Consider the following 27,007-nt stretch of genomic DNA (forward strand, 5'->3'; position numbering starts at 1 on the left):
AATAACTAGCGAATAAAACAACAAACAGTTTTGGCATATTTCATTTACTTTATTGTATTGATCCATTATAAATTACATGGTTGATTATATTTTTCACATTTATACCTACGACTGCTCCCCGTAGCGCTTTGAAAAATGTCATAGACACGAAGAAAAAAAAATATATATATATCTATATACTCGAAGATCATCGACTCGAGCCGACGCACACGATTGTCAGAGGTACACTGGACTGGTTTCTCCAACTTACAAATACTTTACATCTTTTAAACTGGAAACTGTTTGTAAATACGCACAGTCGTTGCGTCGAGTCGTACTCGTCAAATAATCTTCGCGTTGCGTCACGGCAATTGTCTAAATCAAAGTACCAGTCACGTAACAAAATAAACAAGTCTATTATTTTTCGTCATCAGCTATACTACCGCGCATAATATTCGAAACGGAAAGATTCTCACAACTACGTTATAAGCTCGCTCGAAAAGTTAAAATTCACTAAATGAGTATGAACGAAGGGATGCGCGGTACAGCATTACACCACCATCACCATCGTCAAATTGAAATACAATAGAACGTTGAAAATTGGCAATACTGGCGAAATTATTTTTGCCCTCCGTCGCCTTGAGACATCAGTTGTAGACAACGGCAGCGAAAAATACAACCCGCGGAATCTATAAAACGCATCGCGCGCGCACGAGCGACGACGCGCCTCGGAAATACCTAATACAATTCGAAATCGTTAAAATAGACTCGGCTCTGTTGTAATGCGCCTTTGCCAGCGGCGGCGACTCGTCTCTAAAAACGGCGCGTCGCGTACATGTGGACAGTACAAAATTAATGTTCAACTATGATAAAAAAAAAAAAAAGAAAAGAAAGAAAGAATAGAGTCGAGCCGCAACTATTACACTGCACGTACATGCAACGACCGCAGAAGGTACTTAAAATTGTTAAACTCTAAAGACCCTAAGTCTCCCTATATTATTCTAATAACTTGTGTAAAGGAAATAGGAGATTCTCCGTAAAATACATAGTGTGTATAGTAATATTCCATTATTATATGGTCGTTGGTATAGTCAGGAAGGAAAGAAAGAAAGAAAGAAAGAAAGAAAAATATTGTAGTATGACATCAGGCAAGAAGATCATCAGAGACTCCTGGAATACGACGTCTTGAAGACAATCATCGACATCTCCTAGTCGCGTGAATTGCGAGCCGAGTTGTTGGGTGACGTCGACTGGCGTTTGTGGTTGTTGTGGACGATCGTCTCGATGATCTCGGGACTGTGCTCCCGTTTCCGACTCGTCGTGCTCAGGTTCTGCGGTGTATCTGTCGAGGACGTCTCGTGATGTTGTTGTTGTTGTTGCTGCTGCTGATGCTGATGCTGATGCTGCTGTTGATGATGTTGATGATGCTGGTGCTGGTGGTGGCTGCTGTTGCCGTTGCTGTGGGCCGCTCTGGGAGACGAGCTGGTAGTGGTACTCTCGGCGGATCTTGTTCAGGGACAGAGAGAAGCATCGGTTGATTATTGTCAGTGGAAAAGTAATGGATGCAAATTTTTTTCTAATGTATCAGCGGTACGTTTCGAAATCATTGCCATTTTCGCATGTTTTGAGTTATTGGTTTATCTTATCCAAGTATACTTTTTTCAAATTGTAGTATTGGCGTCCGTGAATGTTTTTTTTATCGTAGAATGTTAAGTTCAATGAAAAATGTTCATGAATGGAAAACGTAACGCTGTTTCCTGTAAACAGCACGATTGGAAAGGGAAACACTGATGCAGCTGTATATTTACAGATGACATATGATTATTATCCAACAGGTTCAGAATGTGAATCGTCCACTTGATAAAAATTAAAAAAAATTCAAAGCAAATCCCACAACACTGGCAAAATTCTACAGCAAAGCAATAGTTAAGCAGAAGAAGAAAACGTTAGGGAGACGCTCTGCGTTAATCAGAATATTAAAAACAATAGCGTTATAGTCGTCACTCTGAACCCGTTAGTAAACAAAGCGTTGTACACACTCTACAAAATGAATAAATGACAATGGCTACATATGTGTGAATAGGCTGGCATGGTACATTTTGTAAAATCAGGAAAATATATAGTATAACATATAGATACATATTCTGTTTGTCCATATTATATAATTGTATATCGGGAGAGATAAAGAAACGTAAGATGCAAGTACTTACGATGCGCAAGCGTCACCGCGTACTATATGCTTTTTACATGTAATTAATTGTGGCTGTACCTGCAATACATACAAGACAAGATATTCCATACCAGTTACAGTCCTTTTCTTTTTTTTTTCTATTTTTTTTTCAATTCTTATATGGTTATTTATATATATCATATTTATATACTTGTATACAAATGCATGACGATCATAGCGTACGTATTATGCGGATGTAGAAGTAAATGTAGCCTATATACACTTCATGCAATCATTTACTCTATACGAAGAGATAAAAATCAATGATTTACGTTTTGTATATAAACGTCAACATTCATTCTTCCCGAGCATAAACCGCCTTACAATTTCATCCTCGCATCAGTTGCAAATTCTCCGCAACGAATTAACGCAACCTCTCACCCCTAGGGCGTCTCGTCGTCGGGAATCCCCAGACCAAAGTAGCGGAGCGAATGAAAAAAAAAATCGACGACCTGCACCTCGTGGCAACCCCGAAAGAAAATCAATGCCAGTCCTCTGATGTAGGCCAAATATTGATTCTAGCTTGCGAGACTTGGTGCACAGAGGGAAAAACAGCCCCTCAAAGCGCGACTGCACGAGATTCTTCTTTCTCGCGGCTGCACATACTGTCCCTTGACCTTTTATGCATAGGTGCGATAACGAGATTCGCGCGTTCGATTGTTCGGCTTCCGCGCGCGCGCGCGCGCGATATAGGAGAGGAGGAAAAAAAATCAAGTGCTGTGCAGCCCGTCGGCCCTTTGGCATCGCTGCGCCTTTGCAGTTTGTAGGTCAATGCGGCATAATGCGCGAGACTATACACGTTTATGTAACGTCGATGGTGTATGTATCTACATACTCGGGCTCTGCGCAATTTTTGAAGTATGATAATAATATTAATTATTCGAAACGCATAAGTTATATTCATTTGTTTTCGGCTCACCGCCGAACAGCGACATATCTATCTACTGCAACAGCCTCGTCGAAAAATATAGGTACTCGCCTCAAGAAGCGGACGCTATGCTCCGAGCGGAAAAGAAAGTTGTTAACCCGAGCGCATTCCGGAAACAAGACGCAGAAAAAGAGAGACGATTCATTCTTTATAACTGGCTGTATACGACAGATGCGCTGCAGCACAACTTTTCTCGGAAAAACGGGAGCGTCGCCCACGCGCAGTTCGCGAACGACCACAACAGATTTTTGTATCCGAGTTGAGAAAGAAAATTTTTGGCAAAATCGATGCTGCGTAGGTATATATATACAAACCGGACACTCCAGTTTCTCGAAAGCCTCGATCTAGCGCGAGTCTCTCCTCAGGCTAAAATTGGATTGCTCTTTTTCTGACTGGGCGAAAAATATCCAAGTTCATATCCGCGAACGCGTCGAAAATAAACCCCAGCACTTCTACGTGTGCTGTATACGAATGTATTAGCAGCGCGCTGACTTCTGCCTGCGCTAGAAAGACAAGATGTACACGTGGCAGAGAAATGTACAGCTGAGCTTTTCCTTTTCGGTATTCTGCGTACGCGCTGATAGAACAGAAGATGTCGAGGAAATTTCGTTTGTTTTATCATCATGAATTTATAATGTTATTTTCGCAGCGAGGTTTAATGCAATTTCGATGAGATTTATCTACTTTTTCTATTTTGATGTTTCCTGACTTTCTACGATAAAAAATACTAAAATGATATGACGACTGGGGAAATGTTCTAGTCTTCGTTTTGAGCGACGTATCGACGTGAACTTAACATTAATTGCTATGTACAAACTCGTTTAGCAAGCGCAGTTTAAAAAAAGAGAAGTAAAGCTTGTCAAACAGCAGTTGTATCTATACAGATGATTAGCAAGCAAAGGCATGCAATAGCGCAATATATATATGTAAACAAATTCCAGAAAACAAGAGGGATTCTTACCGTGACGTTGATTTGGAATTATTTGCTCTAGAGGTAGAATTTTCTGTCCTTATCGCTCGCCTAGCTTTGGCTATTGGTCTTGACTGAGTTCTACTGGGCTGCCGACTATCACTATACATTGACCAAACGCCGATACAAGGAAGACAAATAGAATAGAACGATCAAAAGTGTGAAATAAATAAGGAATGAAATATGATAGATTTCGTGCTAAGCAATTCGAATAGCTACTTTTTATAACAAATGATGATAACGTCGCCACATTAGTGCATACCAGATATATGTGTATAATACACTTGTGCATGTATATACTTGACCAACTCTAAAGAATCCTTGAAAGAGCCTTGTAAAAAAGCGATAAAATCTTTATTATCGCGATTAAATTTAATAAACAAGTTGAGAAAATAAAGATATACTATAAAGTAAAAACTCTTGCCTGAAAGCAAATTCAATAGTTTGATAATCTCTTTCCAAGATTCCTTTTCTCTAATTCAGCTCAAGATTACAGACAATTTACAGATTCTATGAGATAAATAAATCTAACAACCACAACTTGCATGCTAGTGAAAAAATACAAGTGCACGATATATTGATAATGATTACCTCTGCAAACTATTGCATGAATAAAAAAACCAATACAAAGGCAAAGTTAATCTAAATTTTATACGGGGGACTATCAATTTTTACTAACCTTGATGGAGCTGGAGCTGTACTTGGCAAAGCTAACTGCCTATGCTCCTGCTGGGATCTGCTGTAAGGATTAGGCTGTTGTCTGTAGGATGAGCCACCAATTGCATTCATGGTACGTTTTGTCTTTGTCTCCCATTCCCTGTTGAATGTTTCAGCTTCCTCTGTGAATCGTTATTAAAAACGTTAATACATCAATTTTATAGAAATTTCTTTCTTAATAGATTTTTTTTATTTTACCTTCTTCAAGGTTGATGAACTCTTGACGTTCTTCTTGGTCTCCACTTTGATAATTCTGTTCACGCTCAATAATATGAGCTCTTTCACCAATATGATGACCAATGGCCATTTTTCGCGTTCCAGTACGCGAATCACTGACAGTCTTTTTAGTTTCTTTGACACCGCCTGGTGCAGTGCGGGATGACATGGATTCTTGGTAAACTTGTGGTCTTCCATCAGGACCACTGGTCATTGTCATGATTGAACTACTGGTAAAGGAATGACAGTTGGGGTCATTGCTCATGCCATTCTGTAAAATAAGAAATAGAAAATATATATTAATTAGCAGTTAATGAGTTACAATAAATTATCATAGAGCATTTCATTATGAATAATTTAAAGTTTAAGATATGAGAATATAATGAATGTAGTTGAATACATTTCAAATTAACATCAGTAGGTAAAACAGCTTGATAGTGAAAGTAGAACGCTTGTATTATTTAGTAACTAATACAGTACAAACTTGCATTCCTACCATCACTAATTTTCAAGTACCTTGAATAACCCAGAAACAATTTTCAAAGGAAATGATGAAAATTAATAAACTGAACTGAAAATAAACCGATTATTCAAGTTACAGTAATATGAAATGACTATTTACCAAATTAGAGAACATTCTTCCTATGTTCAAAGACGGCATAGGTGGAAAACCAAATGGCATCATTTGCATTCCAGGCATTTGAACCATTCTATTGTGTGGATTGTGGCCATCCATTATGGCTGGGGCTTGCATTTGTTGCATTTGTCCCATAAGTCCAAAAGGATCAGCAAACATTGAATTCATCATGCTGTTCATTCGCTGCATAGACTGCATGTGAGGCCTGCAATTCAGAAGTACAGAAGCATAAGTAATGTAATGTTTACATTATGAGGCTCTAATAGAAATTTCGATATGCAATCACTGAGTGAAAAAAATCCAAGACCCAACGAGAGTTGGATTCTCTAAAGCGATCGCGACGACAATTGATAGCTGTCAATATTCCGCGTTTAACCTAATCATATCAAAATCCCGCAGAGATTGCCCCTGGCGCAGCAGCAGTTATCTCGAGCCATAGCTGCTTGCTCTCTTCGATTTTCCTCTTCGAACTCGTTCGCATCTCAATAATAACCCGACCCACCTCAACTTTCGCCCTTGTGATCTCAAAAGAAAACTTCATCGTAAAATCCAGCATCTGACGAATGAACTTACCCGAAAAAAGGATCGTCCTCGCAGTCTCCCATCAGTGATCCAAAGAGCGACATTTTCCTCGCGACTATTTCTTTGCTTTTCCTCTCGACGATATCTCTTTCGATAATCCTTTAGCGCACGTTTTGCTATCACCTGGGGCTTCCAGAGAAACTTCTCGACACCGCTTTTCCAGCAAGTTCTGATACTCCCGTGTGTTGGGATTGTGTGTGAAGTGTACAGTTTATAATATTAATACTTATGTCTAGCTGAAGCGTATTAGCGCAGAGAACTGTATATAATACACACACACACTGCACATACAGCAATGGCGCAGAAGATTTACTTACCGACCCAGCCGTACATCGCGCTACGATCGCCCGTATATGCGCGTTTTCTGACAATCTGACCGACGCACGAGCTATAGTCGAAATATGTGCTGAGTGCTCTCGAAATTTCGACGTCTGCTGCGAGTCTAGAAGAGTCTGAGCGCTTTGATTGGCCCGCCGTGCAACTGGCATTTCGAATTTCGGAGTCGACTTGTTCTCAGCGGAAAGTTCAGCAATTTCCCAACGATAACAAAAAACCCGATAGCCACCGAGATAGCAAAGCCGCATTTTAGACCGCAGAATGCGGCGTTAGTTTATTATTGTCAAGCGACGTCGTATCGTAACGTCTATATCAGTACCGACGCTGTCAAAGAGTGCATAACCATCCGCATCAGAGGAATTAAACGTCCCCCATGCATATAGGTACGCATATAGTACATACTCTACGAGTCTGCGCCCAGCGCATTAGGTGTATAAATGCACACGTCGAGTCGCAGCAGCGCTAGAGAGTTGCTCAGCTGTTTTGAAGGAAGAGAACGAATAGCACGCTATAGGTGCGCGCATAGGCCATAGGGAAAGGGAAGTAATACTGCAAGCGGGGGCCGAGCCGAGGCTCAATCGAGACAAGAATCTCTCAGTTCGATTCTACAGCTAGCAGCGTAAAGACCGAGATCAGCTAGCAGTTTGTCAAATGTAGAAGTTCTGCAGCGTCTTGCATCTCTCTTTCTCTTTTCTCTCTCCCTCCCTCTCTCTCTCTCTCTCTCTCTCTCTCTCTCTCTCTCTCTTTCGAGTGTATATTAGCAGTGTGCGGAAACCCATATTACCTTGCGTTTGTGTACCGATACGCGCTCACGCACACGGACACGAGTGTACGTATATATAATATACGTATATAGACGCATATACAGTACAGTCCGCGTTCTCTCTCTCCCTCTCTGTCTTTCGTTCGTACAGTCCGATAACATCCACGACACGATCGCGCGACGCAGCGTCGAGAGAGAAAGCAGCAGCAGCAGCAGCAGCGGAGTTACACGACGAGAAAAAAAGGAGGTAGAGGAGAGCTGGCGAGTGAAGAGCCTGTCACCGTCTGATCGTCGTCGACGTCGTCCTACAGTCATCCTCGGACCAGCAGGACGAAGTAGACATGAGCGAACTCAATCCCGAGGAGGTACGTTTTTACATATTTTTTTCCGAATTTTTTCCCAAGTTTTTGTTGTCGAGCAAGTTTCCCGATCGTTGCGTTACGTTTTCTTCATCTCCCTCTCTCTTCCTCTCTCGTTCTGGAGCGAGATTGAGAGGGAGAAAGAGAGAGAGAGAGAGAGAGAGATGGGCGCTGACGTTGATGATAGCGCGAGGGTCCTTTGTGTTTTCAAAGATTCGAGAAAACAGATAGTTATATATTCTCGCATGCTGGAGGTGGCGAGCGCCGCCGCCAGGGAGAGTCCCTTTAACTGCTTTGTCATTATGCTGATGATGCTCGCGGAATAAGCTTTTGAATTTTTTCAACGTTTTGTTACGAAAACGCGTATTTCGGAGTTTTTTTTAATTTATGAGTTGTAGGTGGTGAAGAGATTGATGGGTTGGAGTATGCACTGGCTTTGTGCGTCATTTAAAAATAGCATCCCTTGCAAGAGCGAAGAACTCGTATTTCTCACTTTGTTTGCCTGCGTTCGGAGCATTTTTCAAGGCTGCCAGCAACCACCAAGATTGGCAACTTTTCTCTCTTTTGTTTGCAACAGAGCATGCAAGGAAGAAAGAGCACTGTCATTGTGCCATGCTTGTTTTCTTTTTCCCCTCCATTTGTTAGTAAAACAAGATTCTCTAGAGTTTGATCGATGTGATTACCTAACTCTAAATTTCAATCAGTTGATTGGAAGATGGTCTTAGTCTTTTCATAGCAGAGTTATATTTTAATTCAAGCTCTTGATTGTAGCTGAGCAAGACAGCGAGAGAGGTGGAGAGACTTGGCCAAGTTTTTGTGGCCCATTTTATAACAGGTGGCATTCTCAGCTATATGTGTGCCAATACTAGCATCTAGAACTGATATAGTCTCATTGGTTGCTGCATATTTTTCGATAACCAATTTGTATAGAAAAAATTGTAAAGCTCGTTCAAAAGAAAGAATAAAGTACATGAGTAATTATTTTCTTTCCAGATAAGGCGTCGGCGGTTAGCACGGTTGGGTAGCGCAGACCCACCTGCCAGTAATAATGTGCCAGTGCAGATTCGACCACTGGATGAGCCTCCAATGGACCAAGGAGTCAAGCTGTATGGTAGACAGCCACCAGGCTCTTCAAATTTGACACTGCCACCAATTCTTGCACCAGCAGTTGCACCTTGCAGACCTCCTGTTTCACGCTCACCATCTTTAGAACCTACACAAATTCAACTGCTTACTGACAAAGAGGCTGCTATGGAAGTAGAAGATAGCAGCTGTGAGAAGCAGTTTAATTCAGGTGTTGATGTTGATTCTGGCATAGAGAATATGGAAGTAGAAGACTCTGACCGCAAAGAGGTTACACCCAGATCCAGGGTAAGTTACCAGCTTACCTGCTCCAAAATGATTTTTGAGCAAGAGAAATCTTGTGTGTTTATGATGCAAAAAATAACCAGTAAATGTCGTTTTATTTTAGACAACAAGTTCGAGTACAGCCGATGTAACGCTCGAGCAAGTATATGCGGTGATTTCACGAGTGCTCCAGGTTTCATGGAGAAAATCGACGGAGGGAACGATATACCTTCCGGAAACCGCAGAAATTGTCTCCACGTATAACTGTCTCGACCTGCAGGATCTCTCGAGTCAGGCAATAATGGAGGTCCTCTTTAAAATCGCAAATGGCGAGGACCCGCTCAAGGATATTGCTGTTGATACGTCGCTCGACTGTCAGGACAGTCCCACCAGTCAAGCCTGCAGTCCAATGCTTAGTCCGGTGCAGACGAATACGCCGACACCGATTGCAACCGCAACGACTGCGGCTACCACAACGACAACAACGAGCGTACCAACGAATCCAAGTAGCAGTACAAGTGCACCTAGTCCGAATCAGTCGACGACACAGTGCAAAAGTTTGATTTATTTGCTTGATTGCTATGCGCGTGTCGCTGTTGAGGAGAGGAATCATCCAAAGGTTTGTACTTACCAAAGTTTAAATTTTGTATCATACATTTCATTTTTAAAGCAAAAAAGCAGCAGTATATGGAATTCCGTAATAAGAAACAATAAAGGTTGAATTAGAAATTCTAAGTCTAAAAAAAATACCAGTTTCTTTGTGACGTCGGTTCGCCTCCCTCTCTCAAAATATATAGCTGCTACGCGCAACTCAGTGACTACGTCATTAAAAATCTCTCGCTCTTGAAAAACACGAGAATTTGTGCGTTGTGCCAAACAGAATCTCCATCGTTCTACTACGTAGTATGCGCGCGTCAGGTGTCATTAACCCCTGTAATGAAAATGATGTTGGTGCCAATGAATTAACACCTGGCAAATGGTCGACGAATCGAAACAAAAATTAATTTTCACTTTTTTACAGAGATCAAGTATACCACCACTTTCGGAAGTGCTGTCAAACTTGCGAGCTCAATGTATACAGCACACGAGCTTACTTCTTCAGGGAATCATTCCCGGCTGCCAGGCGTCAGAGGCCTGCAAGTCCCCACTGCTGCCGTTCGTTTTATCGCAGAATCTTCCAAGAGGATTTCTGCACGAGCTCGTCGCGCGTACGCAGACCAACGCCGAGGCCTTTAATCGCATCTTTTCGCCACTTTTGCAAAGCCTCTACCTGGCCATGCAGAGCGCCAGCCTTGTTGGAAATACCCATAGGCGACCTATTGAAGCTTTGGAGGAGCTTGTTGAAATACGTTGTGGACTTAGTGGCAATATAAGGCCTGTTTGTAGGTTGATAACGGGACAGAAGCAATTTTTGCCGGAGGTAGTAACACCGGCTATAGGCAGAGAGCTTGCAAGAACATCCTTCTTGGGACCATTCTTGTCCGTTTCTATATTTGCAGAGGAACATCCCAAGGTAATTTTTAGAAACTTTCTGATTTTAAGTTAGAATCATTCAGGTTTTTGTTTGTTTGTTTGTTTTTTTTTGCTAAAGGGAAAGGAAATGCGATTTTAAAGTATCATAAGTGTTTGAAAACTGCAAATTATATTGCACAAATGAAAACTAGTTTTGAGCGTGAATTTCGTTTATCAAGCGTCTAGAGCATTAAATTATAATGACTGCCATTAAATATGCTTTGCTAAAACACCTTTTGTGAAATTCACGTAAAAAATTTATGTAATTCACAAAGTTTTGTTCTCTAATAGTGCTATAATTCTAAATAATGTCTTCGTCTCTAGTATCCAATACCCACTATTTTCTGACTCTTAATATATTTTATTATATTATTAAAAATTGTAAGTTTAATTGATGTAAAATTTTAGGTGGCCGAGAAATTTTTCAGTGGCAACACATCAAATGACAAGTCAATGATTGTTACCTTGCAAAGAGAACTAGACAGCGTTCGAGTCTCGCTGCATAAAATTGTGCACGCGGTACTAGCAAGTAACACGTGTCGCGAGTCGACCCTCGGTTATCTTGCAGCTTTACTCCGACACAACGAGAAGCGCACGCAAATCCAAACCGAAGAGTTTACGCTAGCTAGTGATGGATTCAGTCTGAATCTGCTGTCGATCCTGCAAATGCTCTCTGTCAAGGTCAAACTCGACACCATTGACCCTCTTTATCCGTTTCACCCTGACTCTCTCGTGAATATTAAAGACGATACTAGGCTAAAGCTCACTTCACAGGAGGTTAGTAGTAGACATTTGACAAACGGTTTATTATATATTTTTATTAGCAAAGAAACGCATTTAAAATTCTTTTTTTTTTGTGTCATAAAGGTGACTCAATGGCAGGAAGACCTAGTGAAAGAAGGCCACACGTGGTCCAAGGCTAAATTCCCTACGCAGTGCTGGTTCCTAACGCTTCACTGCCATCACATAGCACTGATCCCGGCGCTGCAAAAGTATCAAAAGAAGCTGCGAACTTTGCGTGATCTACAGAAGATGCTCGATGAGCTTCAGTCGACTGAAGCCCAATGGAAGGATACAATGCACGCGATGCAGAACAAGGAACTGATCAAGCGCTGGAAGCATCAGTTGAAACGACTAGGCAAGTCTAAGGTATGCGCTGATGCAGGCCTCATCGACCCGGTGATGCTGAGGCGCTGTCTTCACTTCTACACATCCGTGGCTGAGGTGCTTTTGAGGCTACTCACTGGCGTAGAAAACGTCAATGATCTGGCCTACGACCACAATCTGTCCAATATACTGAGCTGCCGCTCCGAGACGCCGAAAATCTTCACTGCCCTGCCTGAGTGGTACATTGAGGATATCGCCGAATTTTTAATGTTCACGCTCCAGTAAGTTGATGATAAGATGATTGTTTAACCCATTAAAATACGAAAATGGAATATTTTTTGGAAAAATTGATGACTTATTTTTTTTTGCAGGTTTTGCCCGGGTGTTGTGGTAAATAATGTCGATACCGTTCTCATCACATGGCTGCTCGTTCTAATCTGTGCTCAAGACTGTATAAGGAATCCTTACCTAATAGCCAAACTGATTGAAGTTTTATTCGTAATAAATGCAAGTGTCCAAGTAGGTTCAGAGTATGAAACCTAGAGTAGAATAAGCCATCAAAATGTATTTGCTATAGGTAATAACTAAATCCTTTCTAATTCTCCTTTACAGGGAAGAGCGGAGAATTTACACAAACAAGTCATGGCGCACCCACTCTCAAGTCTCCTGCTCGCATCAAACCTGATGAAGTTCTACACAGATGTGGAGACCACGGGATCTTCCTCCGAGTTCTACGACAAATTCTTCATACGCTACCACATATCACTTATTCTCAAGTCTATGTGGGAAAGTCCGGTTCACCAAGCGTCGATAATCCGCGAAAGTTCGAATGGCAAGCAGTTTGTGAAGTTCATTAACATGCTGATGAATGACACGACCTTCCTACTCGACGAGTCGCTCGAGTCGCTCAAACGGATCCACGAGGTGCAGGAGTTGATGTCGGACCAAACAGCGTGGGCTGCTCTGCCACAGGAGCAGCAGCAGTCACGCACAAGACAGCTAGCTACGGACGAGCGGCAGGCCAGATCATATCTAACCCTTGCCAAGGAGACTGTAGCCATGTTCCATTATCTAACTATACAGATCACCGAACCGTTCCTGCGACCAGAACTCGCTGGCAGACTGAGCGCTATGCTGAATTTTAATTTACAACAATTGTGTGGACCTAAGTGCAAAAATCTGAAAGTGAGAAAACCGCAGAAGTACGGATGGGAGCCGAGAGCGCTGCTTGGGCACATTGTTGATATATATTTGCATCTCGACTGCCATAAGTTCGCGGCTGCCTTGGCTAGCGATGAGGTAAGATATAAACAATTAGACAATACACGATTGATTGCAGTGCCTGCATTTTGTACTCTACAATTTGAACTTGAAAATTTTAGAGATCATTCTCCAAAGAGCTGTTTGCGGAAGCAGCGGGTAAGCTTGAAAGGTCGGCGATCAAGTCTGCGGCTGAGATCGAGCGATTTGTTGCGCTCGCGGAGAAGGCAGCACAAATTGCTAGTGATAATAGAGCTCGTGAGGAAGACTATAACGATGCACCTGATGAATTCAAGGACCCGCTGATGGGTACACTAATGGAGGAACCAGTCAAGTTGCCCTCAGGTATCATCATGGATAAGGACGTTATCATAAGGCATTTGCTGAACAGCGCAACCGATCCATTCAGCAGACAACCTCTCAGTGAAGACATGCTTGCACCAAGTAAGTTTTTAGTGTAATAGGAAATGGCACATTTCAAGTTATCAAGATTTAAATTTACTAACAATTTTTTTTACAGTGGACGAGCTGAAGGCGAGGATATCAGAATGGAAGCAGCAAAAGAGTACTGCAACCGACATGTAAACTGGTCCTTAACTTGAGAAAAAAAAATTAAAAACAGAACTGAACGGTTTATTCGAGAATAATTGACAGTGTCAAGATACATATAGAACACACTCACATACACAAGTATCGCGAAATAGTGAACAGTGCGCATTTTTTCATCTTGATCGAAAAGGGCACGAACAATTCAAAATCTAGTGCACGTGATCTTCCGTGATTGTGCTGTAAACAAGATCATAAATTTGCTGTTTTTTATACGTCAAAATAAGGATAAAGAATACAAATGCAGACTTGAGCTAACAAACTGCCAATATTACTCGAACCGCATATTAAAAGAAATTTAGAATTATGTACATATTAAGAGTAGGTTAAGCGCGTAGTAGGTAATATTGAATCTATATAGCTACAAATGAGATCTGTTTTTTGTGGTACTTGGAAAAACGAAATTTATGTTCTGCGAACAAAAAATTACGACGAAAGGAATAAAAGCGTTATTAAAATTTTTAAAGAAAAAGAAAAGCTTGTGGAAATGTATATTCTTTTTCATTCGATTATTATATGTGGGAGCTATTGTAAAAGAATAAGAAAAAAAGATAATTTTTATTAAAAAGTATAATTTGAAAAGTGGAAATAATTCAATACTGAGAAACTTGATATTGCAGCTTTTTGATAATTATTATTAGTCATTTTTTAAAATGAATTTTAGTGTATAAAAATTTTGTACTTGATTTAAAGACGATTGCATAAAGATTAATGCTTATTAGAATACAAAACTTGCTGTTTTTTTTGTGAATATTAAACTGCTACATGTAAACAAGTTACTGCTGCTGCTGCTGCAAGACACTTGTATGAAATTATTCATAATACAAGTTTATATTGGATATTCTAATCACTGCCACATTAAATCACCTATTGATGAAACCGTAGTGACAGATATTAGATGATCAAAATAATTAAATATATCACAGAGAGAGATAGCGAGAGAAAACGATAATGATTTCGATTATTTTTCATCCAAGTTTAGCAAAACTTGGGATTTTCTAATAATTTGTTGATATATTTGTAATTTTTTTTTCAACAAATTGATGTTGCCAAGTGGCATTATTGACGAAATCAATTATATATCGATTTGGTTGTAAGTAATTTCTAAGGCTCGTATGTTAATTTTTTCATTTTTATTATCAAGATATATACATTTATGAATTGATATGTTTGCAAATGTTCAACATAAATACGCTCTTAAAAAGTAATGGTAACTCTGTGCAGCTTACTTTTACACGCGTAATATTTACATAATATTGAACATTTTTTTTCCGATGCATTTAGTCGAATGATTTTCTCACGAATATCTCGGTATAGGCGGCGAGTAACCGCATTGTTGTTGTGTTAATAAGCTGCTATTCGGTGATAGCAACTTGAGAGACTTTCTTTGAATCATGTACATAATTAAATCTAACAAAAATGTAATTGGCAAATAAACAGAGATAATTTCAAACGTACAATTTATTTTTTAACAAAACTTGTATTCATGAATGATTTTCTCATGAATAATTAAATAAAAGAAAAGCAAAAATTAGTGAATATAATCCAAAGTATTAATGAAAAATCAAAATTAACTTGTTACATTGATTATGAAATTACCCTTAACTATTTGAACTAGGAATTCTAATACAAAAATAATATATACTAAGTCTTTTTTGGTATTTTTAAAGTGATTTTAACTAATGCAATAATCTACCCCTAAATCCCCTTCCATAAGATCTGCCAGCACGACCCCTGGCATACTGTCCTCGATTGGTTTGAAAAAAAGTCTGTCCTCTTCCAACTCCCATTTCACTTGTGACTGATTCTGTATCATCATCAGTTTCCTGACAGCTCGTCGTAGTACTCATGTCCAACAACATGGACTCAGAATAACCGAATGGACGTCTTAATTTGGAATGAAATTTTTTTGCTATCATAGCATTTCTAAAAAAATAGTACATTTTTACAAATTACAAAATCATCAATTATAATTCAACCGCAAGTAATGTGAAAAAACGCCTTGTACCCTCTAGGAGCAGAAATAGTTGCATATTGTTTAAGATTCACAGTTTCAAAAGAAATGGGTTCATTGTATGGATTGGTTCTAGTTGCAGCTTCAGGACCTTCATCCCAAACTTCATCACTTTCCATTTGACTTTCTAATTCAGTGTCTGTTTCTGGTAATCTCATAATGCTTGAAGCTGTGCATATAAATTGTTATTATTTATCCGAGCTTGGAAGAAGAAAAAAGAAAATTAATGAAAAACGATACCGGCAGCAGCGTCGATCGGATTCGACAACTTCATCGGGCAATTTGTGACGTGTTCGATCATCTCGTGTTCGAAGACCCGGTGAGAAGCATCGTAAGGGCATTGTTGTTTGTAATCCGGTGGATAATTCTAAAAAACAAAACGCGTCGCTCTTGATAGGGGGAAAAACGCAATGTCCGCGCACAAAGACAATCGCAACAAAGGAAGTACTTATACTTAGGCATTATTATATTATATAGCTACAAAAGTTGTACCTTTTCGCATTTGACTAGGTGCCTCTGAATTCTCGATCGCGCGATTCTGTGATTGCTGTCGTAAGGACAGATTATTACTGGATCCACTTCCAATCTCACGTTAAAAGACATGTCTGCTTGAATTAATCAAATCTTCTTAGCTTCTATCTACTTGATCCACGATGAATATTCTTATGTATGTACGTGTATTTGTATACTTATAGGTATAGCACATCGAAGTCAGATTAAAAATCTGCAACCTTGCGCGGATTACGGAAATTTGACCGGATCATCCCAAACAAAGACTGAGGCGCGATCGTGCGAGCGCAAGATAAACAATATGTGTGTGTGTGTGTGTGTGTGTGCATGTGTGTTTGGTTAAACGACGACAGCGCCACTGGACGAAACTATAATCGTCAGGTAACGCTTTCCACGGAATATACTTGCTATGTTGCGCTCTTCTCTCGCATTCACACGCTCTTTGGCATACAGAGTACAGACTGTACACACGCCACACGCACTGTGCAGCGGTATCCCAAGCTTTGAAAGCGTCTCGGAATCGTCATGTCTACTCAAGAAATGAACGATGAAGTTAACGATGAAATTAACGAACAAAACAAGTTGAGTTCGTCAGCGTGCGACAGTCCGCAGCAGCAGGATGAAGCCGCAAAAGACGAACAGAATAATGATGCAGAACCAGCGACAAGTGACCCGAAACTAACAAGAAAACTAAACGAAGACGAAGAGAGCCCTCCGAGTAAGATTAAACGGAAGTCTGACACTGATGAATCCTCACAGGTAAATAAATTTGCAAACTGTATACATTAGCGTGGTATTATTAGTAAGACTTGCTTATTAACCATGATTTGTTTGAATTTAGTTTTACAATCTTCCTTCGGATTTGTCAACGTCAAGCTCCAGCAGGGAGCCAGAAAAGAAGGATGACTCTGAAAAGTCTACCGATCATGCCAACTTGGTTGCAAATCATTATAACACACTGGAGGAGAAGGGACTCGCTGAGAGGAATAAAAGTCGTATAGTTTACATGAGAAATTTCAATAATTGGGTTAAGAGCATGCTCATAAGTAAGTAATAAAGATGATAAAAAGGCATAAGTCTCTTTTGTTATATTTTACGTTTGTTGTTTATTTACCTCGCAGACGAGTATTTAGAGAAAGTCAGGCAAGGAAAGAGTCATGGTGAGCCATTAAGAGTATTGGATATGTGCTGTGGCAAAGGTGGTGACCTGCTAAAATGGAGAAAGGGTAACATTAGCTACCTGATATGTGCGGACATTGCAGAAGTATCTGTGGAGCAATGTCGAAATCGTTACAAAGATATGGGTGGCAAGAGATACCCTCCACTCTTTGGTGCAGAATTCTTGGCATACGACTGTACTAAGGTTAGCTAAAAACTAGGCTTTAAAATAGACTTATAGCGCAATACTGTCTATATTCCAAGTTAACCGAGTTTTTCTTCTCCTGGCAGGTTCGTCTACGGGAAAAGTACAAAGATGCTAGTATGCAGTTGGACCTTGTTAGTTGTCAGTTTGCTTTTCACTATAGTTTTGAGACTCTGCCTCAAGCAGAATGCATGTTTAAAAATGCAAGTGAAAGTTTAAGGCCAGGAGGTTATTTCATCGGAACAATACCCAATGCATATGAACTGGTGTAAGTTTAATTAATGATCCCCAAACATTATACTCTCAATATTTAAACAGCGTGCATAATGTTTGTTTTTTATCATATAATTTGCAGTTCTCGATGGCAGAAAGCTGATGGTAATAAGTTTGGAAATGAAATTTACAGTGTTGAATTTTCATGTGATAAAACCAACCCACCATTATTTGGGGCAAAGTATGTTTTTCATTTAGAAGGTGTAGTTAACTGTCCAGAGTTTCTTGTTCATTTACCAACTTTTATAAAGTTAGCTTGGAAGTTTGGCCTAGAATTGATAATGTTTGAACGGTAAATGCTATTTTATTGTATACAACACAAATACTGATTTTGGATATATCAAACAATTTATTAATTTCTAAACATATTTTCACTGCGCAGATTTGACGAATTCTATGAGAGAAGGAAAGAAGATGGAAAAACTCTTCTTGGTAAAATGCTGGCATTAGAGACATACCCACCCTACCATGAAGCTCCACTTCTTGCGGAAAATTCACAAGAATATCAGCATGCAGTGGAATACATGCAAACTTCTACAGGACATAGGAAGATAGGAACTCTATCCCAGTCAGAATGGGAGGCAATAAGTGAGATACTATAAATACTATGCACATTTTAGTTTAAAGATCAAGTATCTAAAATTTTCTCTGTTTTTTTCAGCGTTGTATTCCGTGTTTGCTTTTCGAAAAGCAAGATCTACCTGGAATGCTGAAGGAAAACCTGAATTTGTTAAATCTTGATCTGTTAAATGCCTTAACATATTTAACAATTTACTGCTTTAGGCATTGATGAATTTCCAACGAACTCGACTACGATTTTACTAATAATTTTTAAATTGTACAAAAAATTATGTTGTATCATAGAATTGTATATTTACAAATGAATGACTGTTTGATTGCTGACAGTCTTTTTTGCTAGTGTTCCGTGTTCACAATCAAGCTCGAATCATGAATCTGTGTGATTTTTAGAAGTCTTATGTTATTTTTTTAAATCACTATTTTTAATAATAGTACCAAATACACAAATATTTATCAATATATTGTTTTTTTTAATGCTCCTACAAAAATATATTACAACTCTAATAAACTTGAAATTTACACCTACGTTGTATGTATGTACATATGATTAATGCATTTATGAATAGACATGAGGCTTTTTGTTGGGAATTATTACAAGCATTTTTTTTATAGAAACTAGCAACATAATAAAAATATTTTTTATATTGGTGAATAAGAATCATTAGAAATACAAATATTTTTTTGATAAGTTTATTGAAACTGCTGGAAAAGACGTCTTTCCAACAATAACAGTCAAAGCACCACTGTGTTCTTGCAATTTTCATAACGTCTCCTTCACACTTACAAAATCATTATTTTACAAAATTTTCTTAGTAAATCCTTGATCCAGTTTCCGCGTCTTATTCCGCATGTGTTGTCGATAAATCATATCGATATATGTAATAAATATCTAACAAACGCGCTAAAACACGTTACGTCGTATGCCTTGTGTACTTGTCGCATGCAGTCACTCTTAAGATATTAAACAATTCTTTTAACATTACGTAAATACAATTTGTATGCAGCTTATATAAGACAATTACTCTTAAGAAAAGATTTATCAAACAATCGCCGCCCTCGTCGTAAAAAGGAACCGTATTAACGCTGACACGAATAAAGAGTGAGAATGAGTCTTTAAAATCTTTAGAATTTACAATTCCATCGAGGGATCTTAAACGCGTTTTTAATAACGCTAAGTAAAAACTGTAATATACAGCTGGTGACATTGGCTCTGCAGCGTTTTCTAGCTCCAATTAAGCTCCAGAAACAGCTTTCAGAATTGGATCTAGCAAACAACGTATACTTTGAACAAAAGTAATATAAATCGTTGATTACTCTTACTATACAAAAATTACACCTCAAACTCCAGTCTTGAGTGCTCAGATATATAAGTATATATATATATATATATATATATATATATATATATTTATTTATTTATTCGATAAAGTTGTTGATGCTTTTTCGGAAATGTGTTTCTCATGAGGATGAAGTACAGTACAGGTTGATGATGCTCAAAATCATTTTTCAATGCAATTCTCTGCAGCTGCTCTAGTTGCAGCAGAAAAGCAATCTTAAGCACTGAAGTTGTGCCGCTGACAAAAGATTCCCTCTCATCTTGCTCTCTTGTGTAAACTGTTTAAACAGACTGCAGGTATGGAAGTCGATCGATTAGCAAACAGGCAATAATGTACAAGCCACCCAAGTAGAGATTCAGACTGGCTGTTTCCTTGGGAACATCTTGTATCGTCCTGGGATTCCTAAAGCTCTTCTCTATCTGAAATGCCTGAGGTAACGTCACCACTGGCAGCAGAAAGCAGAACGAGTATCTGCAGGCGAGAACGACGAAGGTGACGTACGGTGCGAAAAGTAAAAACGCGTATAAAACATGTGACGCCGTGTAGCCAATTAGGATTGCAAGTGTGACAATGCCCGCCTGCTTGTCACTCTCGAGGTCCCTGGTATTGTTGCTGTGCAGTATAGCCTCGGTGCTGAGAGCCAGCGGAATCGCATAATACATAGTGTTCCACTCAATGTAGCCGGTCTGCGCCATGAAGGCGAACAGCACGGATATCGGTCCAAAAATGATAAGTATCAAAACGTCGCCGAGAGCTATGTACTTGAGTCCTATGCCGCCGGTGTAGAGGAACGACGAGGAGAGCCCGCCAAAGTAGACGAGAGCAAGGTGCTCCATTTTGGCCGGGGACATGGTAGCCAGAAGAACGAAGGCCAGACATCCCGCGGCGTAGAGCCAGGCTCCCAGGGATACCAGCTCGTCCTGGGAGAGCAGCTGATCCACCAGGATCCGGTCGTCGCTCTTGCGACTGTCGACTCCCTTGATGTAGTCGAAGTAGGTATTGACGACGTTGCCGGCGCCGTGAACGCAGGCGACCGTGATGAGAGTCAAGACCAGGGTGATGGGGCTAAAGCCCGTGCTGGCTCCGGGCAGCTTGTAGGCCAACGCCGAGCCGAGGAACGTCGGTATCAGCGAGGCGCTCAGCGACCACGGCCTGATCGCCAGCACGTACGAGGAGAACTTCATGAGAGGCGAGCAGGAGGAGCCCGTCGTCAGCGAGGAGGTCCTTGGCGGAGGGCATTTCTCCTTTTTATCACTCGCAACTCCGTTCGGTATCATTGACTCTGGATCTGCGCGCAAACAACACAAAGGCAGGATTAATTTTCCGAACGACAAGAAAAATGCAGATGAGTATAATATACTCGAATGCAGGCTACTTACTCGTGGTCTGTCCTGCTGCAGAGGGGATCGAGAAAAAGAGGGATTCTTGGAAGGCGGCTCGTCAAGATCGTCGCAGCAGCTTGGAGGTTAGGTGCAGCACAGGTCCATGCCTCTGGTGGTGTCCACAGGTGATCCCCTCGCTCCGCACCGCATATCACTGAGCCTACACTTCCAGACCAGGCTCCGCTCGCTTAATCAGCCCTTAATTACGTTGCTCTACCCCCAATAATCAGACATATCTCTCTCTCTCTCTCTCTCTCTCACACACGCACACACACTCTCTTCAGCACAGCCTGTGTGTTGTTCTCCGCGGTCACTCGGCTCGGCTGCTGCTCCAGAGGAGTGCTTATATATGTATACACCTACGTCGGTCCGCGTTCGATGAACCTGCGCGCACGGCTGGTTCAGATGACCGTGCTGCGTATGTTGTTGTGACTGTGATGCTGATGCACAATTCTCACACCTAGCCCAGCCAAGCCAGAAGCCACTGCCTATATAGGTATACAGACTTTGGTGACGTGTTGTATATATAGGAAACACCTATACGGCTGATGGAAATTCTGCGTCCGACGCCTGCAGAATATCCACCGCTTGGCTCTTTCGCTCAGCGAACTATCTCAACTCTCCAACTGGGAAACTGCGGCTAGTGCTGCTGTCAGCTAGCGTGCCTTTACCGCAGAGTCACTAAGACACCACCGCAACTCGCCATTTTTCGCGCCCAGTGCGTCATCTCTGAGCCCGTTCAAGAAGGATAAAAGATAAACATAGCGCGGCGCGCGCAGAGTTGACTGTTGAGAGCCGCGTCAGTCGTCACAGTCGTGACACTCGTGACTCGTGAGCCGCTTCGTCGGTCGTCTCGTGCAATCTGACGAAATTTTGAATTGACTTCTAAAATTCTTCCTATGCGGACTGCAGTCATTAAATTTAATCCTGTACTATTACAGGTTAAGGCGTTTCTACGAATAACTGTGAGGATCTTCGTTTAGGCTCTGTCCGGCGTCCGTGCAGTAAGTATGCGCGCATGCTCTCTTTCCTTCGAGCTCCGTAACAGTAGAGTATATATGTGTGTGTGTGTGTGCGTATGTGTGTTCAGGTTTAGTCGCTGCTGACACCACGTGTGGCCGGATCACTCCGCAAGATGCACGATTTTTCAAGACTCGAACAAGATAGACTTTGAATCGCATTGTGCCGTGAATCGCGGAGTTTTGCCAAGAACAAGCGTAGCTGAAAAACCGCAAAGATGGTGAAGGAGCAGTACCGGGAGACGGATGTCGCGCGCAAGATATCGCACGTCTCCTTCGGGATAGACAGTAGGCATCACATGAAACAGCAGGCTCATCTGCATGTGGTGGCCAAAAATCTGTACAGTCAGGATAATGGACATGTACCTTTGGCCTATGGTCTGCTTGACAGCAGGTTGGGCACCTGTAGCAATGCTAACAAGTGCAGCACCTGCAACAAGCCCCTCAACGAGTGTATTGGACACTTCGGTTACCTGGACCTGGAGCTGCCAGTGTTTCACGTTGGCTACTTTCGATCTACCATAGGAATCCTGCAGAGCATATGCAAGAAGTGCTCGCAAGTTATGCTCAATCCAAAGGACAAGAAAATGTATCTGGATAGGGTTTTGAATCCTAATTTGAGTTACTTGAGTAGAAAAGCACTGAGGAAGCAGATTTTAGAGAAAGCCAAAAAGTGCACTACTTGCCATTACTGTGGAGAACTCAATGGCACTGTCAAGAAAGCTGGTCTTTTGAAGATTGTCCATGAGAAATACAAAAATAAGAAACCTTCCGATCCTATTGTACAGACCAAGCTCGCGGAGTATCACAAGGTTGTAGAGGATAACAAGGAACTGGAGTCTATTTTGCAAAGTGGATTAATATCGATTTTAAATCCACTAGAAGTTATAGGTCTTTTGGAACGTATACCAGAGAGGGATATTCCTCTTTTATTGATGAACCCGCAGTGCAGCGTGCCAAGAGATTTGATTCTGACGAGAATACCTGTACCACCCATTTCTATTCGACCAAGTATAGTTTCTGATTTGAAAGCTGGAACAAACGAAGACAATCTAACTATGAAGCTTTCAGAAATTTTGCTCATCAATGAAGCTATACAGATACACAGACAGCGTGGTTTGAAGATTCAAAACTATACTGAGGACTGGGAGTTTTTACAACTGCATGTCGCCCTTTACATAAACAGTGAAATGTCAGGTATTCCCCCAAGTATGCAGCCTCAGAAGGCAGGCAGAGGGCTTGTTCAAAGACTGAAGGGAAAGCAAGGTAGATTTAGGGGAAATTTATCAGGAAAAAGAGTTGACTTTTCCAGCAGAACTGTCATTTCCCCAGATCCGAATTTAAGAATTGAACAAGTTGGCGTTCCTATACATGTGGCAAAAATATTGACATATCCAGAGAGGGTGAACAAATGTAATATAGAATTAATGCGTCGCCTTGTAAAAAATGGACCGGATGTGCACCCTGGAGCTAATTTTATAGAAATTGGAAAGAACAAAGAAAGAAGGTTTTTGAGATATGGTAACAGGCAGAAGATGGCACAAGATTTGCAGTATGGCGATATAGTTGAGAGGCATTTACATGACGGAGATGTTGTACTTTTCAACAGGCAGCCTTCTCTACACAAGTTGAGTATAATGGCTCACAAAGCCAAAGTACTAGAGAACAGAACATTTAGATTTAATGAATGTGTCTGTACACCTTATAATGCTGACTTTGACGGCGATGAAATGAATCTTCATTTGCCACAAACTGAGGAGGCAAGAGCAGAGGCATTGGTTCTGATGGGAAATAAGTCTAATTTAGTGACTCCAAGGAATGGTGAACTTCTGATCGCTGCCACCCAGGACTTTATTACAGGTGGTTATCTCTTGACTCAGAAGGACACATTTCTGAACAAATCTCAGGTTTCCCAATTAATTAGTTGCTTGCTTGCTGGTGAAGACACCACCATGCAGATTACTCTGCCCAAACCTGCTATTCTCAAGCCAGCCATCATGTGGACAGGAAAACAAATTTTTAGTGTAATTTTGAGGCCCAATGAGAAGTGCCCTGTGAAGGCTAATCTCAAGACTAAGGGAAGAGCCTATACGAGCAATGAAGAGTTATGCATCAATGACTCGTATGTTATCATCAGGAATTCTCAACTATTAGCAGGTTCAATGGACAAATCAACTCTAGGATCTGGAGCAAAGCAAAATATATTTTACATTTTACTTCGTGATTGGGGAGAAGACGTTGCTGCGCTTGTAATGTGGAGATTAGCAAGAATTGCCAGCTACTTTCTGATGAACAGAGGTTTTTCCATTGGCATTGGTGATGTGACACCTGGCCATAGTTTGTTGAGGGCGAAACAAGAGCTGCTGAACAATGGGTATGGCAAGTGTACTGAGTATATTAGAAAAATGGAAGCTGGAAAACTACCATGTCAACCTGGTTGCTCTGAAGAGGAGTCTCTGGAGGCTATGATATTGAAAGAGCTTTCGGTGATTCGTGACCATGCCGGTAAAGTCTGTTTAAAGGAACTGCATCCCAGCAACAGTCCACTGGTGATGGCTCTATCTGGCTCCAAAGGAAGTTTTATCAACATATCTCAGATGATTGCTTGTGTAGGACAGCAAGCCATCAGTGGTCATCGTGTACCCAACGGATTCGAGGACAGAGCACTACCACACTTTGAAAAATACTCTAAAGTTCCTGCTGCAAAAGGTTTCGTTGAGAATTCATTTTACTCCGGTCTGACACCAACTGAATTTTTCTTTCATACCATGGGTGGTAGAGAAGGTCTGGTAGATACTGCTGTGAAAACAGCTGAAACTGGATACATGCAGAGGAGGTTGGTAAAGAGTTTGGAAGATCTTTGTTTGCACTACGACTTGACAGTTAGAAATTCTACGGGAGACATTGTTCAGGTTCTCTATGGTGGAGATGCCATGGACCCAACTTACATGGAAGGCAAAGATTGTCCTGTGGACTACAAACGAGTCCTAGATGACGTAAAGTCTAGATCCACACACATCACTGAAGATCCATTAGATGGTCCTGGTATTATGAAAGCAACATCTCTTCTTTTAGATTCAGAAGATTTCGCCTGCTTAAGTGACGAGTTTAAGCAAGAATTAGCACAATTTTTGAAAGCAGTTGCCATAAAAATTGCCCGAGTTAGACAACACATCAAATCAAATGATAACCAACCAGTCTACAAATACATTGAGCGCTTGACAGTTTCTCAGTTGGCCGAGTTCATCCACACATGTAAAGAAAAATACATGAAAGCAAAAATAGAGCCAGGTACTGCAGTTGGTGCTTTGGCTGCACAGAGTATAGGAGAGCCAGGTACTCAGATGACATTAAAAACTTTCCATTTTGCTGGTGTAGCTTCCATGAACATTACACAAGGTGTGCCACGTATCAAGGAAATCATCAATGCCAACCCAAAAATCAGTACTCCCATCATTACAGCGGCTTTAGAAAATGACACAGATCCTGAATTTGCTAGAAGAGTGAAGGGTCGTATTGAAAAAACTACTCTGGGAGAAATTACTGAATACATTGAAGAAGTTTATCTACCTGATGACTGTTTCCTTCTGTTGAAGATAGATATTGACAGAGTAAAGCTTTTAAAATTGGAAGTTGACGTAAATTCCATCAGGTATTCATTGTGTACATCTAAACTGAAGTTAAATCCAAAGAATGTTGTGATTCAGGGAGACTCCATTATCACAATTTATCCAAGCAAACAGAAACATAATTTAAGTGTTACGTTAACTCAACTCAAAGACAGCATCCCTAATGTTATTGTTAAAGGGATTGCCTCAGTTTCCAGAGCAGTTATACACAATGATGACTCAAGTGGAAAGACTCGTTACAAGCTATTTGTTGAAGGTGATAATATGCGTGATGTAATGGCAACACTAGGAGTCAAGGGTCCTAAGACCACATCCAATAACACTATCGAAGTTTTTAAGACTTTAGGCATTGAAGCTGCCAGAGCTACTATTATGACTGAGATCAAGTTGGTAATGGAGAATCACGGTATGAGTATTGACCGTAGACATCCCATGCTTGTGGCTGACTTGATGACCAGCAGAGGAGAAGTTCTAGGTATCACAAGGCAAGGATTGGCAAAAATGAAGGAATCTGTGTTGAATTTGGCCTCCTTTGAAAAAACTGCTGACCATCTGTTTGATGCAGCTTACTATGGACAGAAAGATGCCATCAGTGGAGTGTCAGAATCAATCATTATGGGAATACCAGTTCCAGTAGGGACTGGAATTTTCAAGTTACTTCACAAGTCAGAGAAAGACCCCCTCAAAACTAGAACTTTGTTATTTGATTCTCCAAATCATCATAAGAAAATGACTACGTAGCAGTTTATTTTTGCATATAAGCTATGTAAATAAATGTACACATGATCAATATTAAGTATATTTAAAATCTAGCTTTAAGTCTAATGTGTATGTCTTAAAATGTATGCAAAAAAATAAATATTTTTTATTGTTTATAAATTGTAAAGAAACATCTCTTATTATCCCATCCAATCCAGTCAACTTTTTCATAAAAATAAACTTTTAATTCATGAAATAACTAACAACCCGTAACTGGTATGATTATTACTAAATATTGCAATAACTAAATGTTGTTAAAGCATAATTTTATTATTTTTAAATCTTATATGCACTTAGCGCCTTGATGCAGTTAAAGCGAAATTTAAAAACGGCAGTATAGACATTTTTTTCCCATTCAAGGATCAACCAATCAGCTGCCGCAAAGCTGTTGTCCACATTGTGATATTGCGGTATATATATGACGCAATCAGCTGATAGATTCAAACGCCCGCCAGAATTAAATTTTTATTCGCAATATGTATTCACCACAGAACTTATAATACTGGTATTTTTTCCGGCATATCTAATCAGCAGTCAACAAAATTCATCCTATGTGTCCCCAATGATCTAAACAACATAAATATAAATGTGTG

General features: G+C 40.4%; 6 protein-coding genes across 12 annotated transcripts; 3 read left to right on the plus strand and 3 right to left on the minus strand.

Annotated features, from left to right (window-relative positions):
• Positions 1–34: 34 nt before the first annotated feature.
• On the minus strand, positions 35–6,640 carry LOC100118512 (myeloid leukemia factor). 4 transcript variants are annotated; one of them, XM_008206987.4, is made up of 7 exons: positions 6,251–6,556; positions 5,663–5,882; positions 5,023–5,311; positions 4,787–4,946; positions 4,099–4,209; positions 2,190–2,248; positions 35–1,485 (listed from the first exon to the last, which is right to left on the minus strand). In XM_008206987.4, the coding sequence occupies exons 1-6, from the start codon at positions 6,301–6,303 to the stop codon at positions 2,233–2,235; spliced, it is 849 nt and encodes a 282-aa protein (XP_008205209.1). In that variant the 5' UTR covers positions 6,304–6,556; the 3' UTR covers positions 35–1,485; positions 2,190–2,232. The 4 variants fall into 4 exon arrangements, with proteins under 4 accessions (XP_008205209.1, XP_001602461.2, XP_008205210.1 ...); XM_001602411.6 differs by lacking the exon at positions 2,190–2,248 and having other exon boundaries at positions 6,251–6,640; XM_008206988.4 differs by lacking the exon at positions 4,099–4,209 and having other exon boundaries at positions 6,251–6,614.
• A 5-nt stretch (positions 6,641–6,645) lies between these two features.
• On the plus strand, positions 6,646–14,676 carry LOC100118546 (ubiquitin conjugation factor E4 B). Of its 4 annotated transcripts, XM_008206989.4 has the most exons (11): positions 7,039–7,424; positions 7,510–7,723; positions 8,711–9,088; positions 9,189–9,683; positions 10,086–10,577; positions 10,985–11,353; positions 11,444–11,964; positions 12,055–12,202; positions 12,296–12,982; positions 13,066–13,387; positions 13,464–14,396. In XM_008206989.4, exons 2-11 carry the CDS (start codon positions 7,700–7,702, stop codon positions 13,526–13,528), a joined length of 3,501 nt encoding a protein of 1,166 aa, XP_008205211.1. In that variant the 5' UTR covers positions 7,039–7,424; positions 7,510–7,699; the 3' UTR covers positions 13,529–14,396. The 4 variants fall into 4 exon arrangements, with proteins under 4 accessions (XP_032453910.1, XP_032453909.1, XP_008205211.1 ...); XM_032598019.1 differs by lacking the exons at positions 7,039–7,424; positions 7,510–7,723 and adding an exon at positions 6,646–6,978 and having other exon boundaries at positions 12,055–12,190; positions 13,464–14,676; XM_032598018.1 differs by lacking the exons at positions 7,039–7,424; positions 7,510–7,723 and adding an exon at positions 6,722–6,978.
• Positions 14,668–16,603, minus strand: LOC100115292 (gametocyte-specific factor 1). The gene is made up of 4 exons (XM_001604730.6): positions 16,056–16,603; positions 15,804–15,930; positions 15,558–15,732; positions 14,668–15,475 (listed from the first exon to the last, which is right to left on the minus strand). Exons 1-4 carry the CDS (start codon positions 16,164–16,166, stop codon positions 15,229–15,231), a joined length of 660 nt encoding a protein of 219 aa, XP_001604780.1. The 5' UTR covers positions 16,167–16,603; the 3' UTR covers positions 14,668–15,228.
• On the plus strand, positions 16,458–18,747 carry LOC100118581 (mRNA cap guanine-N7 methyltransferase). Its single transcript, XM_001602464.6, has 7 exons — positions 16,458–16,832; positions 16,915–17,119; positions 17,195–17,436; positions 17,523–17,704; positions 17,792–18,001; positions 18,092–18,297; positions 18,371–18,747. Exons 1-7 carry the CDS (start codon positions 16,599–16,601, stop codon positions 18,448–18,450), a joined length of 1,359 nt encoding a protein of 452 aa, XP_001602514.1. The 5' UTR covers positions 16,458–16,598; the 3' UTR covers positions 18,451–18,747.
• A 215-nt stretch (positions 18,748–18,962) lies between these two features.
• LOC100118618 (ubiA prenyltransferase domain-containing protein 1 homolog) lies at positions 18,963–21,692 on the minus strand. Its single transcript, XM_001602494.6, has 2 exons — positions 21,005–21,692; positions 18,963–20,913 (listed from the first exon to the last, which is right to left on the minus strand). Exon 2 carries the CDS (start codon positions 20,900–20,902, stop codon positions 19,907–19,909), a length of 996 nt encoding a protein of 331 aa, XP_001602544.1. The 5' UTR covers positions 20,903–20,913; positions 21,005–21,692; the 3' UTR covers positions 18,963–19,906.
• Positions 21,693–21,830: 138 nt separating this feature from the next.
• Positions 21,831–26,534, plus strand: LOC100118656 (DNA-directed RNA polymerase III subunit RPC1). The gene is made up of 2 exons (XM_008207127.3): positions 21,831–22,011; positions 22,098–26,534. The coding sequence occupies exon 2, from the start codon at positions 22,245–22,247 to the stop codon at positions 26,394–26,396; it is 4,152 nt and encodes a 1,383-aa protein (XP_008205349.2). The 5' UTR covers positions 21,831–22,011; positions 22,098–22,244; the 3' UTR covers positions 26,397–26,534.
• Positions 26,535–27,007: the final 473 nt, after the last annotated feature.

The sequence above is a fragment of the Nasonia vitripennis genome, chromosome 3 (assembly GCF_009193385.2).
Source record: "Nasonia vitripennis strain AsymCx chromosome 3, Nvit_psr_1.1, whole genome shotgun sequence".
Lineage (NCBI taxonomy): Eukaryota > Metazoa > Arthropoda > Insecta > Hymenoptera > Pteromalidae > Nasonia > Nasonia vitripennis.

Excerpts from the sequence above, each read along its gene's own strand:
- LOC100118512 (XM_001602411.6), bottom strand. The coding sequence starts at position 6,303 with ATGTCGCTCTTTGGATCACTGATGGGAGACTGCGAGGACGATCCTTTT. Across the intron at positions 5,883-6,250 it reads GAGGACGATCCTTTTTTCGG|GCCTCACATGCAGTCTATGC; the intron begins GTAAGTTCATTC and ends TCTGAATTGCAG. Across the intron at positions 5,312-5,662 it reads GAAGAATGTTCTCTAATTTG|AATGGCATGAGCAATGACCC; the intron begins GTAAATAGTCAT and ends CTTATTTTACAG.
- LOC100118546 (XM_008206989.4), top strand. The coding sequence starts at position 7,700 with ATGAGCGAACTCAATCCCGAGGAG. Across the intron at positions 11,354-11,443 it reads TAAAGCTCACTTCACAGGAG|GTGACTCAATGGCAGGAAGA; the intron begins GTTAGTAGTAGA and ends TGTGTCATAAAG. Across the intron at positions 12,983-13,065 it reads CTGCCTTGGCTAGCGATGAG|AGATCATTCTCCAAAGAGCT; the intron begins GTAAGATATAAA and ends TGAAAATTTTAG.
- LOC100115292 (XM_001604730.6), bottom strand. The coding sequence starts at position 16,166 with ATGTCTTTTAACGTGAGATTGGAAGTGGATCCAGTAATAATCTGTCCT. Across the intron at positions 15,931-16,055 it reads ACCTAGTCAAATGCGAAAAG|AATTATCCACCGGATTACAA; the intron begins GTACAACTTTTG and ends TTTGTTTTTTAG. Across the intron at positions 15,733-15,803 it reads TCCGATCGACGCTGCTGCCG|CTTCAAGCATTATGAGATTA; the intron begins GTATCGTTTTTC and ends TTATATGCACAG.
- LOC100118581 (XM_001602464.6), top strand. The coding sequence starts at position 16,599 with ATGTCTACTCAAGAAATGAACGATGAAGTTAACGATGAAATTAACGAA. Across the intron at positions 16,833-16,914 it reads ACACTGATGAATCCTCACAG|TTTTACAATCTTCCTTCGGA; the intron begins GTAAATAAATTT and ends GTTTGAATTTAG. Across the intron at positions 17,120-17,194 it reads GGTTAAGAGCATGCTCATAA|ACGAGTATTTAGAGAAAGTC; the intron begins GTAAGTAATAAA and ends TTTACCTCGCAG.
- LOC100118618 (XM_001602494.6), bottom strand. The coding sequence starts at position 20,902 with ATGATACCGAACGGAGTTGCGAGTGATAAAAAGGAGAAATGCCCTCCG.
- LOC100118656 (XM_008207127.3), top strand. The coding sequence starts at position 22,245 with ATGGTGAAGGAGCAGTACCGGGAGACGGATGTCGCGCGCAAGATATCG.